Raw genomic sequence first — 12769 nt, forward strand, 5'->3', positions numbered from 1 at the left:
CTTGGATACCCCGTATTTTTTTCCACTTTCATATTCCCTTTGTTTCACTTTGTGTATTTAAAAAAAGAGTTGATTTTATATTATTTATAATATTTTATTTATTGTAATCTAAAAATTCATTGTCATCTAATTCATCAGTTGTCTAAAATATTTCTGGGAGTAGGGCAGAGTAAGCATAGACATGTGCTGGTTTCTTAGCACATTGTGTTTTCCATAACATACAGCTATTAAAAACATTCACAATGGCTTTGCCATAAATATTCCTAAGTCCACAGAGATTTTGGAACTCGACATACAGGGAAGTTTACTTTTAGTGCACCTAACTTTAATTCTCTTCCTTTTTCACCTCCGACACATAGCGCCGAACAGATTTTCTGTATCGTTTGTATAGGTGTGACGGTGGTTTTCTTAAGACATTTTTTTGTTACAACCTCTTAGGTTAAAAGTTTCACTATCATTTGAAATCTGTCACAAGACCAGGGAAGCACGTTCATTATAGAACTATTGAATAAATAAATTCCCCAGTTCGAGGAGTTAGAGTTTTATGTGAGGTCAGGCCAGTTGAAGACATTTACAAAGAATTAGTTGTTTGTTATTGCTATGTGAGTTGCAAGAATGGAAAAAAAAGAAATTCTTTCTTCAATACTTCCTTCCAGGCTGAGTCATCACTAGAGAGTGGGAAGGGCCGCAGCAGCAGCAGAGAATCCAAACTCCAAAGCTGATACCACACAGTAGCATTTCTCCAAGTTGAGGGCTCAGAGGGGAGCCATCATGAGCGATGTTACCGTCGTGAAAGAAGGCTGGGTTCAGAAGAGGGGTAAGTACTCACCAAAGCCGAGAGTCGTGTGCTTGGTAAGTGTGCTCATGGTCAGCGGTGTCCTGGAAGTTGGTATTTGTTCCGAAACTGTTCACAGAGTAGCGGACAGCCTCTGTCCAGTGAGAGAGAAAGGATATTTAACTTGTGTGTTAGGAATTTGCTTGTTATTTAGGGATTCTTCGTAATTCTTGATTTTGGTTATTTATCATCAACATTACGAAGACTTGGCCTCCTGGTGTGTTGTGTGCTTGCGTGTTACAGAAAGTTCGTGTTGTATTTTTCTATGTCCACAGATTCTACAATCCATAGAGATGTCTTTCGGATGATTTGAGTTCCAGAAAAGTGTCTAACTTGTCTGCATTGAAAGACAAGTAAATTTATATTAAGCCAATTTGGGTGGTAGCAGGGGAGGGGCTTACAGGTTTAAAGGGAAAGAGTTCACCCACAAACTCATGTCTTCAACAGTCCCTTAAGTTAGGTAAGGAGAGTCCGAAAGTAAAAGACCAAATGAAGAGAGGGTTTTTGTGGTGTGTGTGTGTGTGTGTGTGTGTTTATGTTTCATTTCATATTTTTATTTTTCATGATGTAGTTTTAGTATTTCTTGTTCACTTGTTCACTCCTACTTTAGCTAAATAATTCAGATGCATTATTACTCTTTTTTAACACTGAAGGAAGAACTTTAGTTTATCCTCTATGCGATCACCTGCTAACATGGTCAATACGTTTATTAAGAAATCTGGAGCGTAGACTAGTTGCCAGGCAGCTGGTGTTTATCCACGTGGCCAAATTGAATAGAATGAGGACTGCTTCATTCTCAGGACTTCTACGTTCCTGTGTACTGCATCTATTTTCTGATTAAAAGTTGCCTTTTAAATAGTGATTTCAATGTTCCTTGTGGGTCTGTAGTTAATTCCTATGCTTGAAAAGCTGTTGTCAGAAGTTAAATGGGATTATGTATGACTGAGTTTTAAAAAATGAGCCTTATTGAGTTGTAATTTCCATAACAAAAAAATTCACCAATTTTAAGTGTATACTTTGATGAATTTTGCTATGTTTATAAAGTAGTGTATGTAACAAGCACTACAGCTATGACATCAGACATGTCCATCACCCTAAAAGTGCCCTCATTCCCTGATGCAGTCAGCCCTCTTTCCTCAACCCTGACAACCACTGATGTGCTGCCACTGGAATCTTCCTTTTCTAATATCTCTTTTAAGTAGAGTCATACGGCCCTTTGTGTTTGGTTACTTTCACGTAGTGTAATACTTTAAGGATTCATCCATGTTGTGTGTATATCATTAGTTTGTTTCTTTATTGTTGAGGCGTATTTCGTAGTTTGGCCATACCACAATTTATCTGTTTACCAGCTGATGGCTGTTTGGGGTGTTTCTAGTTTCTGGCTATTATGAATAAAACTGCCATGAGCAAGGGAGTGTATATCTTGGTGTGATGTGTTTTCATTTTCTCTTGGGCAATGACCTAGGAATGAGATTGCTGGTCATATGGTAAGTGTGTGTTTCACGATAAAAATTGTTTCAGCCAACTATTGTATTAAGTTTCATTTATTGTGTATTCTATTATAAATTTAGGAGGCATTTTCAGATTTCACTGCTGTATGAAGACATTTTTGTTTTTTTTTAACTTGCCTATTACGTTTATACTACCTTTCTTACTTACTTTGGGGGTAGTACTTTATTAAGCTCTGAAATCTGCTCTCATAAGACCGTTGCGAGGATTAAGTAAGATAATGGATATGGATGTGTTTTGAGAGTTTTAACACCAGTGTAAACTATTGCTGTTACCACATTTCGTCAAAGATTTAGGGTGGTCCTTGAGTTTGTTTAATTAATTGTGGATTGTCTGAAATACCATAAGGGAAGGTTGGTATATAGTGCGTGGGATGGAGAAACAAAAAAAAATGGATGAAGGTTTCTCTGTGTTTTTCTGCATTAGTTAGTAGTACACAAAGGTATAAAATGAAATGTAAAATCTTTTCTACTCCTACTTCTTCAAACTGGTTTTTCTTCTCAGATATAGCCATTTTAGACCTTTTCTATTTTTAATCTTTTCAGGGATTATTATCTCAATTTTATGTATGATATGCTAAACTTTATATTTGAGTAATCTACATAATTGAGTACATATCTCACCGTTGTCAAAACGAAGAATTTAACTTGTATTACCTATTCTCTTCCTTCCTTCCCTGAAGAAGAGGGGAGGGCTTCGTGGCTACACATCTAACACTTGCGCTGTTAGTTCTAGAAAGTACTTAGGCATCATCTCTAAACTTGCTACTTTATGAGCTGAGGAAAATTAGTACCCCTCACAGTCTTTCCCCTGGATTCCTCATGGTCCCCTCCCAGGTTGTGTCAGCTGTAACATTTATTTAATGTTGTCAAGGTTTGTAATAATTTCACTTCTTGATTTGGGGAAGCAGTAATCAGTACTGTGATAAGTAAATACTACGTGTTGCTAAAAAAGTAGTGTGATGGGTAGATGGGAGCCACGGAGAGCAAATGTTCATATTCAAGATCAGGATGTACTTTAGTTTGGCTTCTAGTTTGGGCTGTACGGGTTTTTCCTGGATTTTCCAGTCGCCATTTTGCCCCCACTTGGTAAAAGAGTGTCCGCCTTCTTCATCATACCACATGGTTATCCAGCTTTTTAATCATAGTTTGTTGAAATTCTGTTGTGAACCGACTTTTTTCTGGGTATGATGCTCAGCTAATAGCATGTTATTTAATTGCATTCTTGGGCATGTTCTGTGCTTTCTTAGGTCTCATGTCTTTCCCCTTTTGTTTTGGATTTATTTTGCAATGTTCTAGGAGTAATTTTTTTTTTTTAATTTCCTGGAGTACTTTTTTCAGAAAGAATATGTGGGGGGTGCTTGTCAACAGAGTATTCAGAAATGTGCTTTTCGCTTTCACACCCAGTACATACCTGGGCTGGGTATAGAATTCAGTTGTGCAACAGTTTTCCTTTGGAATTTTGAAGGTTGCATTCCATTACCTTTTGGTAACCAGTTTTACTGATAAGAGGCTTAATGCTAACAGGAGTCATTTCTTGCTAGGGAACCTGTTTTTGTTCTCTGGAAGCTTGTTGTGTCCATGCCTCTTTATCCTTGACATTCTGAAATTTAGGGAGGATGAGATGTTTTTTTTTAACTCATCCTGTAAAGCATTTGGTGGACCCTTTGGATATGCAGGCATATGATGTCTTCAGTTCTGGGGAATCTTCTGTATTTCCTTCATTATTTCTTTCCTTCTGTGTTCTCTGTATTCTTTTATGGCTTTTCCCCCTACAGCATCTGTATCAATGTTGTAGTTTTATGATTTTTCTTTCACTTCCATGTCTTTGTTTTCCTGCCTTGTTCTGGAAGATTGCCTCGACCACTTCTTTGAGCCCTTTACTGAGTTATCTGTCTCAGCTCTTACTTTATATTTCTGGGAATGCTTTCTAGTTCATTGCCATTGGCTCTTACCGTACAGATATAGTACAGTCTTTAACCTTAGGACACTAACTAGACTTTATTTTTAAGTTTTTTCTCCCCTCTGAATAACTTTTTCAGCTTGTTTGGTTTGGTTCTTTTTTGGTGGTGGTAGTGTTCCTCAGGTATCTGGTGGTTCCTGTGGGTGTGCTTGTAATTGTGAATGAAAGACTGAGGTTGCTGGCTTTGTCCTCTATTTGTACGATTTATGTATTTTCCCCGTACTTAAGACAAGTTAGATTACTGAATGAGGATTTTTGATGGCAATTTTAACTGTATTCTTGAAAGCATTAGTTGAAATATTAGGGGGAACCAAACTGGACATTTTTTTCTCTCCACCTTTCTTAATTTATTCCTTTGGAGATTTACGGTATGATTTTAATAATAACTTTGTGTTTTTTTTAGTCAGGCAAATTTCATTAGGTAGTCTGTTGTTGTTTGGCCATATTTTCGTTCAAAGAATTTCTTCTAAAAGAGCGTTATTGTTTGCTGCCTGTTTACCCTGGGCAGATAGATTTTCACCACCTGGACTTGGGTGTACTTGTTTGAAAATAAATACCAGAACATCTGCCTTCTTTACTTCACAGTGCGGTGGTAAGCATTATGAGCTAATGTGTATAGAGTATTTTTAAACTATTAATAAAAGTATTGGTAGAAAAAAGTTATAACAGCCCTTACTTTGAGTATCAGTCTTTTTCCTCAAACTTGTACTTACGAATCTGTTCTTGTTAGCCCCTTTCCAGATAGAATCTCATTTTATTTGTATTTTCGGTGTAAATAAGTTGTGCTTCAGTAAGTATTGTCCTGGAAAAGGAAAAAACAGACTTGAAGATAATTAATGGTACTGTGTGGGACAAATGCTTTCCTAACTTTGGTTATTGGTGATATATCAATAGTAAAAGCTTTTTTTTTCTGTACTTTTCTGGAGCAATTACAAAATGGTAAGTATTAATTGAGATAACACGTTAACATTGGATTGGTGGTGTTGGAGATAACAGTAAAGAAAACGTCACGTAGCACACATGGAATCCAGTGCCACCTGCACTTTCTGCTTCGATGGTCCTGGGAGAGAAGCTCACAGTTTGGTCGTACATCAGCATAGGCACTATCTGCTTAGGTATTAAACACTTGTTCGATGATCTCCTTCACGACCAGCCGTGGGTATACCGTCGGTGACTGCAGATCTCTGCAGACATCTTTGATGTCAAAAGTTTTGCTTTCTTAGTTTTTTATCCCATTACAGCTAGTGGTGATATTTGCTGTGAAGAAACTTACCCTATTAATAAAGCGGAAAATTTAACCAGCTTAAAAGGTCTAAATTGTAGAAGTAAGTAGACTGCGATACTATCAACCAGGGCTGATTGTAATTTATAAAATTCTGTTTGCTTAATAGTACTGTTAAAAGTAAGTAGTCTCTTATAAATGTAGAGAGCCAGTTTCTTGATAACAGGTTAGAATCTGTAATGTATTGTTAGTCAACTCATAATCTTGCTGTTTGGAAATTGGTGACAAATCTAAGAAGTGGTTTTATCATTAAGAGCATTTGAATTGATGAAAATGATGCAGATTTCTTACACTTTTTGTTGCCTCTATATCTAACAAATTGAACTTTCATATTGTGTTCTGTGTATGTGACCAGTTTGTGCTTTCAAAGAACTTGTCCCTTTAGTTTGCCTGTACTTAGTAGTTTCCAGTTCAAGGATATCCATAAACTGTGACCTTGGAATAATGATATTTGTTTTATATTCTTTGAAATGATTTGTTTAGAGGAACTGGAATGTTAGCGTTTGGTAATTCCAAGCTAAAACTTCATGAGTCTATGACTTTTCTCTCAAAATAGCTTACTGCCACTATGCAGAATATTTTAGTAATGTGAAGATTGTAAGCTGGGCTATATTTTACTGTGTAATTGTTGGGATCTAGTCAATTTTAAGCTGTTATGGAAAAAGCAAAATGCATGATTTGTTGGGTGCTTAGCCAAGTCCAAGGACCTTCTCCTTTACTTTGTACATACTTGTGTACCTTTTGTTCATGTTTTATCCACAAAGTGAGTTTTGAAATAAATTATCAAGTGATTATGGAAATAGAAAATGACAGTATGATTTTCTGTTTACTACTCAGCATCAAGCATTTTCCACAGGAAGTAAAGAGCTGTGATAGCGACTGAATAAATCACATGATAGATTAGAGAAGCTCATTTTGACTATTGATGTTACAAATGGAGCCTAAACCTGAAAAAATTAAATTTATTTTCTAATGGCATTGAAACTCTTGAGATTTCATGTATTTATAATAACGTGAAATATGGGGTGCCTGGGTGACTCAGTCGGTTAAGCATCTGACTCTTGATTTTGGCTCAGGTCATGATCTCAGGGTTATGAGAGCGGGTCCCAAGTGGGCTCCGTGCTGGGCGTGGAGTTTGCTTCAGATTCTCTCTTGCCCTCTCCCTCTGCCCCCACACCTTAAAAAATGTGAAATTCATTTTTCTCATAATTTGAATACATTTATTTTGAAAATTTTAACCAAGTAAACCAAATAGAGAGAACCATCAAATGATAAGCTTTCGTATGCATTCTAGAGTTATAGAATTGTAGAGCTCCTAGGGGTGCCTGGGGGCGCAGTCGGTTAAGTCTCGGGCTCTTGGTTTCTGTATAAGTCATGACCTCAGAGTCATGGGATTGAGCTCCCAGTTGGGCTCTGTGCTCAGCGGGGAGTCTGCTTGAGATTCTCTCTCTCCCTTTCCCTCTGCCCCTCCCCTCACTTGCATGCTCGTGTGCTCCCTCCCTCTCTCTCAAAATAAATACATTAAACAAAAAAACTGTAGAGCTGCTATTATGCACGTTCACACGCACACATGCACACGCTCCTTTCTCAATCAGCAGTGAGTTTTGTGTATTGACTTTGTATCCTGTAGCCTTGTTAAATTCACTTATTCATGTTAGTTTACTTTTACTAACATGAATTTTTTACTAATTTTCTGTGTAGATGGTCAAGTCATCTGCAAAGAGCCACAGTTCTGCTTCTTCCTTTGCAATCCTAATGCCTTTAATTAATTTTTTTCTAGTCTTGTTTCGCTGGTTAGGAATTCTGGTGCAATTTTGAGTAAAAGTGGTAAGAATGGACTTTTGGCCTTATTTCTCATGTTATTGGGAAAGCATTTATTTTACCACTATCATCATGATATTATATAATAATCACTATTGTGTTAGTTGTGGGTTTTCTATTGCTGCCTTTAATCAGGTGGAGAAAGTTCCCTTCTAGTTTGCTGAGACTTTTTTTTTCACGAGTGGGTATTCACTTTTTTCGAAAAATTTTTCCATACCTACTGAAAATGGCTATTTGATTTTTCCCATTATTCTGTCAATGTGGTGTATTACTTTCATGGCTGGAATAAATCCCATTTGGTCATGATATATTTAATTTACCAGTTTTGATATACTAATATCTTATTAAGGATCTTTCTTTTGCATTTACAATGGTCTGTCATTTTCATTTCAGGTTTTCGTATAATGGCTATGCTGGACTCCTAAAATATATATGTTGGGAAATATTCCTTTCTCCTTAATTTTTGAAGGAATTTGCATAAGTTGGGGTTTACTTCTGACTTAACATGTTTGGTAAAATGTATCAGTGAAGCCATTTGGGGTGGAGCATTTTTGGTGAGATTTCTGATAATCCAATTTCATTAATAGATGGATATAGAACTATTCAGATTTTTTTGTTTCATCTTGTGTCAGTTTGGGCAAATTATGATTTTTTTCAGGAATTTGTCCATTTCACCTAAGTTGTTGATATATTTGGCATAAAGTTGCTCTTAATATTTCCTTATTCTTTAAATGTTTGCAGGATCTGTAATGATAATCCCTTTATTAAATTCTGATATTGGTAAATTGTGTTCTCCCTCTTTTTTTCTTTTTTCCTTTGATCAGTTTTACTAGGAGTTTATACATTTCACAAGTCTTTTCAAGGAGCCAACTTTTTGCTTTGTTTTCTTTGTCCTTTTTTTCTATTTTCTATTTGCATTTGCTCATTACTATTTTAATTTGCTTGTCTTTTTTCTTACATCATTGATTTTAATCTTTCTTTTTTAAAAAAATACAAGCATGAAATCTGTGGGTTTACCTTACTTCACTGCTTAAGTATGTCCCCCAAGTATTAATGAAATGTGTTTTCATTATTATTTAGTGTAAAATGTTTTCTGACTTCCATTGTGATTTCTTCCTTGAACCATGGGTTATTTAGAAGAATGTTGCTTAATTTGAAAATATATAGGGGTTCTTAGATAGCTTAGTGTTTTGATTTCAGCTTTCTATTTGATTGTAATTACAGAAGATACTATGTAAAATTTCAGTCATCTGGAATTTTTTATTATTTAAAAAAATTCTTTTTTATGGTCCGCCATATGGTCTCTCTTGATTTTTTGTTGTTGTGGGTGTAGTTTTTTATAAATGTCTGGTCAGCATGGGTGATGGTGAGTCATATCTTCTCTAACTTTACTGATTTTTTTTTCTTTAGTTCTATCAATTACTGAGAGAGAGGTAGAATCTCCAACTATGTGAATTTATCTGTTTCTTTTTTCTGTCTGTTTTGCTTTATATATTTTGAAGCTCTGTTATTAGGTGTGTTCACATTTATAATGATTATATCTTCTTGATGTATTACATCTTTTATGCTTATGAAATGTCCATCATTTCTTTGGTGTAATACTCTTTGTCTTGAAATTCAGTGTGTCTGTTATTAATATAACCACTCCAGACTTTTTGATTAATGTTTATATCTTATATCTTGTTAAAATGTTATTTTACATTTAGCTTATCTGTGTTTTATATTTAAACTGCCTCTCTTGTATACAGCATATTTTTTGGTCTGGTTCTGTTTTTTTTTTCCCCCTTAATCTCATTGACAGTCTTTACCCTTTAATTTAGACCATTCATATTTAGACCATATTTATTAAGGAAATTATTGATATGATTGAGTTTTCTTCTTCCCATAGTCCTGTAATTTTTGGCTTTAGGATTTTTTTATTTTCGCATTTTATCTCTGCTATTGGCTTGTTGGTTATACCTCTTATTAAAATATGAAACAAATCGATGGTTAATGTTGATTTGATTGAATTTAAGTCTGCTGTTTTGTTGTTTTCTATTTGTCCTATTTAAAAAAATTTCTCTGTTCGTGTGTTTGTGTGTATTGCCAGTATATATATATTGCCTTCTTTTGGGTTAATTGGAATTTTTTTAGTATTTCATCCAGATTTCCTCCGTCAGTGTGCATTCTCAGTGGAAGGGAGCGTATTTCCCCCAAGGGGGCAATAGTTGGTTCCAGGGGAGGGTGCAAAAAACATAGATATTATAGTCGTTTGTACTTTTCCAATGGGATATGTTATACACATGTAAATATGTACGTATATCTGTGGTATTAAAATTTCATATGGGAGGCTAGAGCAATTAGAAAAAAAAGAAGTCTAGTCTTACTAGGTGGGCTGTAATGGAAAAAACTGAACTGCTCTGTAATCTTGCATTATTTATTTAATGGTTGTTGTAGGGCAGTGGTTTTCAACCAGGGTTATTTTTCTTCCCCAGGGAACATTTGGCAATGTCTGGAGACATTTTTGGTTGTCATGACTTGGGGTGGGTGGGTGTGCTATTGGCATCTAGTGGGTGGAGGCTAGGGATGCTGCTAATTAAAATATTCTACAATGTACAGGACAGTTCTCCCCAAGCAAAAAATTTTCTCCTCCAAAATGTCACTAGCGCTGAGGTTGAGGTTGAGATTATAATATGCGTCTGTAATTGATCACATTCTTTACCGGGTTAATATTTTACTACCTCATGTAAAATATAACATCCTTGAAATACTACAGTTATGTTTACCCCCCTTCTGAGTGCCTTGTGCTGCTCTTCTCATATATATTAGATATAAATATGTTATAAACTATGATACAGTGTTTTAATTTTTGTTTTATGCCTTTTTTATGTCTTTTAAAGAAGAGCAGGACAAATACAGTCTTTTATGTTTACTTACCTGCAGTGTTTCTATTTATTTCTTCCTGTAGACTCGAACTTCTATCTGATAATGTTTTCCTTCAGCCTGAAGAGCCTTCTTTAGCCCTTCTTTTAGAGCAGATCTGTTGGTGCCTAGTACATTCATATTTTTGTTTGTCTTAAAATGTATTCATTTCATCTTCATTTTTGAAGGATTTTTTTATTGTATATAGAATTCTGATTTGTTAATTTATTTCTTTCATCACTTTAAAGATGTCATTTCCTTTTCTTCTGCTTTCCCTTGTTTGTGTTGAGAAGTCAGCTGTTATTTTGTATTGTTACCTATATATAGCATGTTATTTTCCTTGACTGCTTTCAAGATTTTTCTAGCTTTGATTTCAGCAGTTTGAATGTGATGTGCCTACATGTTGTTTTCTTTTTATGTATCCCATTTGGATCCCATTTTGGATTTACTGGATTTTTTGATATGTATGTTTTTCACCAAACTTGGGAAGTTGTGTTGGCCGTTAGTTCTAAAGAACATTTTGTACCCTGTTCTCTCCTCTGCTTTTGGGACTCTGGTTATACCTGTGAAGACTACCTGGCAATGTCTCACAGGTCAGTTAGGCTGTGTTAATTTTTTTCAATATTCTTTTTCTCAGCGCTAGACGTAGAACAATTTCTGTTAAGCTGTTAAGTTCACTAACTCCTCTGTCATCTTTCTTCATTTACTGTGACTGTATTTTCTGTTATCTCCTTGGATATTTTTATAATAGTTGCTTTGAAGTCCTTGTCTGCTGACTCCAGCATTAGGATTTTTTTCATTTGGTTTCTGTTGATTGCTTTTTTTCTTTGCCTACTTTCTCATTTCTTCACATGTCTAGTAATTTTCAGCTGCATACAGTTCATTGTGATGATATATTTACAGACTTGTGATCTCTTGTTTTCTCCAGAGACTTGGTTTTTGTGCTAATTGGTACTGTCCTTCTATTCAGACTCAGCACTTTATTTCACCTATTGTGATGAGCAAGCTGAAATCTCAGCTTTTCTCTCCACTTTTTGATTTCTGCTTTCAGGCTCACTGGAGGCTTTCTTATGCATTCACAACTCAAACTCAAGGTTTAGCCAGAATATTTGGGCTGGGTTTACATGTAGGTTTTTGGGCTGCCCCATGTATCTCCCTTATTTGTGGGATATCTCTCTTAATTTCCAGATATTTCGGCATCTCTGACTCCAGCATCTGACTCCTTAAGCCAGCAAGACTATAGTTTTCTGTCTAAATTGTATCCACCTTAATTGCAAAGAAATGGGGAGCCCCTCAAGCAGAAAGCTATATAAATGCAGATCTCACCCAATGCAGTTCCTTGTTTCAGGTGCCAACTTCCCTCCAGTTTCTGCTTGCTTTTGATGCTTCCCACTGCCTTCAACTAGTTGTTTTTTATATTTTATACAGAATTTATAATTTTATTTGTGGAAAGATGAGTCTAATATAAGTCACCTGACTTATACTTTGATAGGTATATGCTTTAATGTATGGATATAAAAACTTGTTTAAGTTTTATAATTCACTTAATTTTGTCATAGAATTGCTCATAACAGGTTATGTGAAGTAGAAATTTTGTCTGCATTTGTATTTGAGGAAACTGATGGTTTCAACCAGCTGAGTTCCTATCACCTGGAAACATAACTGAACTTTTTTTTTTTTTTTTAAGTGAATTTATGGAATTGTAAGCTAGAGGAGACTTTAGAAGTCGTCTCATCTTATACTCATTTGTCTTCCAGATTAGAAAACAGGTGATTTTTTTTGAGTTAGGGGCTTAGCCTGGACCAGTAGCTGAGATTTCTTTATTGCCAATTTTATGTTACTTCATATTTTGTTTCTTTCGTTTCTTTCTGACACTCAGGCAGGTAGTGGAGTCCTTTTTTAAAAAGTCTCTTATTAGTACCTGGTGAGGGAGGGGCTCAGAACTGTTGCACAGGAGGAGAGTTTAAAACCCCGTGAGAATGGAAAAAGGGGAGTATCTTCTATCCAGTTGAATCCCTACATGACTGAGTGGTATCACTACCACCCTGTGTCCTGGTGGGGAATGCAGGGAAGCTGTTCCTCTGGAGCTTACTGTGTTACCTCCTTGGAGGAACTGTTTGTATTTCCTTTGACATAGAGAAACTTTTCTTTAATTATCTGTTCACGTTACATCATCAATCACATCACCTTACTGATGGGATTAATTGTATACCTACCACCTTATTTTCTTTAACGTTTGTCGTTGTTACGCCAGTGTTTTACTTGGCATATTTTTTTTCCTGTGTCTTTGGCAATGAAAATCTTCTGTGTCCTTCAAATATAAATTCTAATACAATCTCCATTTTTCCCCAGCTCACACATTCTTACAAAGTTAGAATGATTTCTCTTGGCTGCAGTATTATATCACTTTGCTTCCTTGTGGCTTTGTGTGGGCTGTAACGTAGATCCATTATTTCTCT

General features: G+C 35.6%; 1 protein-coding gene across 6 annotated transcripts in view; it reads left to right on the forward strand.

Annotated features, from left to right (window-relative positions):
- Positions 1-632: 632 nt before the first annotated feature.
- AKT3 (AKT serine/threonine kinase 3) overlaps positions 633-12769 on the forward strand; it is a 298656-nt gene continuing 286519 nt past the window's right edge. For 5 of the 6 annotated variants that reach the window (XM_034666651.1, XM_034666653.1, XM_019798522.2 and 2 more), the window contains exon 1: positions 633-817. In XM_034666651.1, the coding sequence (XP_034522542.1) occupies positions 772-817 (46 nt within the window). In that variant the 5' untranslated portion in view covers positions 633-771. The remainder of the gene's footprint in view (positions 818-12769) is intronic. The other variant, XM_011223567.3, reaches the window with a different exon arrangement.

The sequence above is a fragment of the Ailuropoda melanoleuca genome, chromosome 8, assembly GCF_002007445.2.
Source record: "Ailuropoda melanoleuca isolate Jingjing chromosome 8, ASM200744v2, whole genome shotgun sequence".
In the NCBI taxonomy this organism is placed as follows: domain Eukaryota; kingdom Metazoa; phylum Chordata; class Mammalia; order Carnivora; family Ursidae; genus Ailuropoda; species Ailuropoda melanoleuca.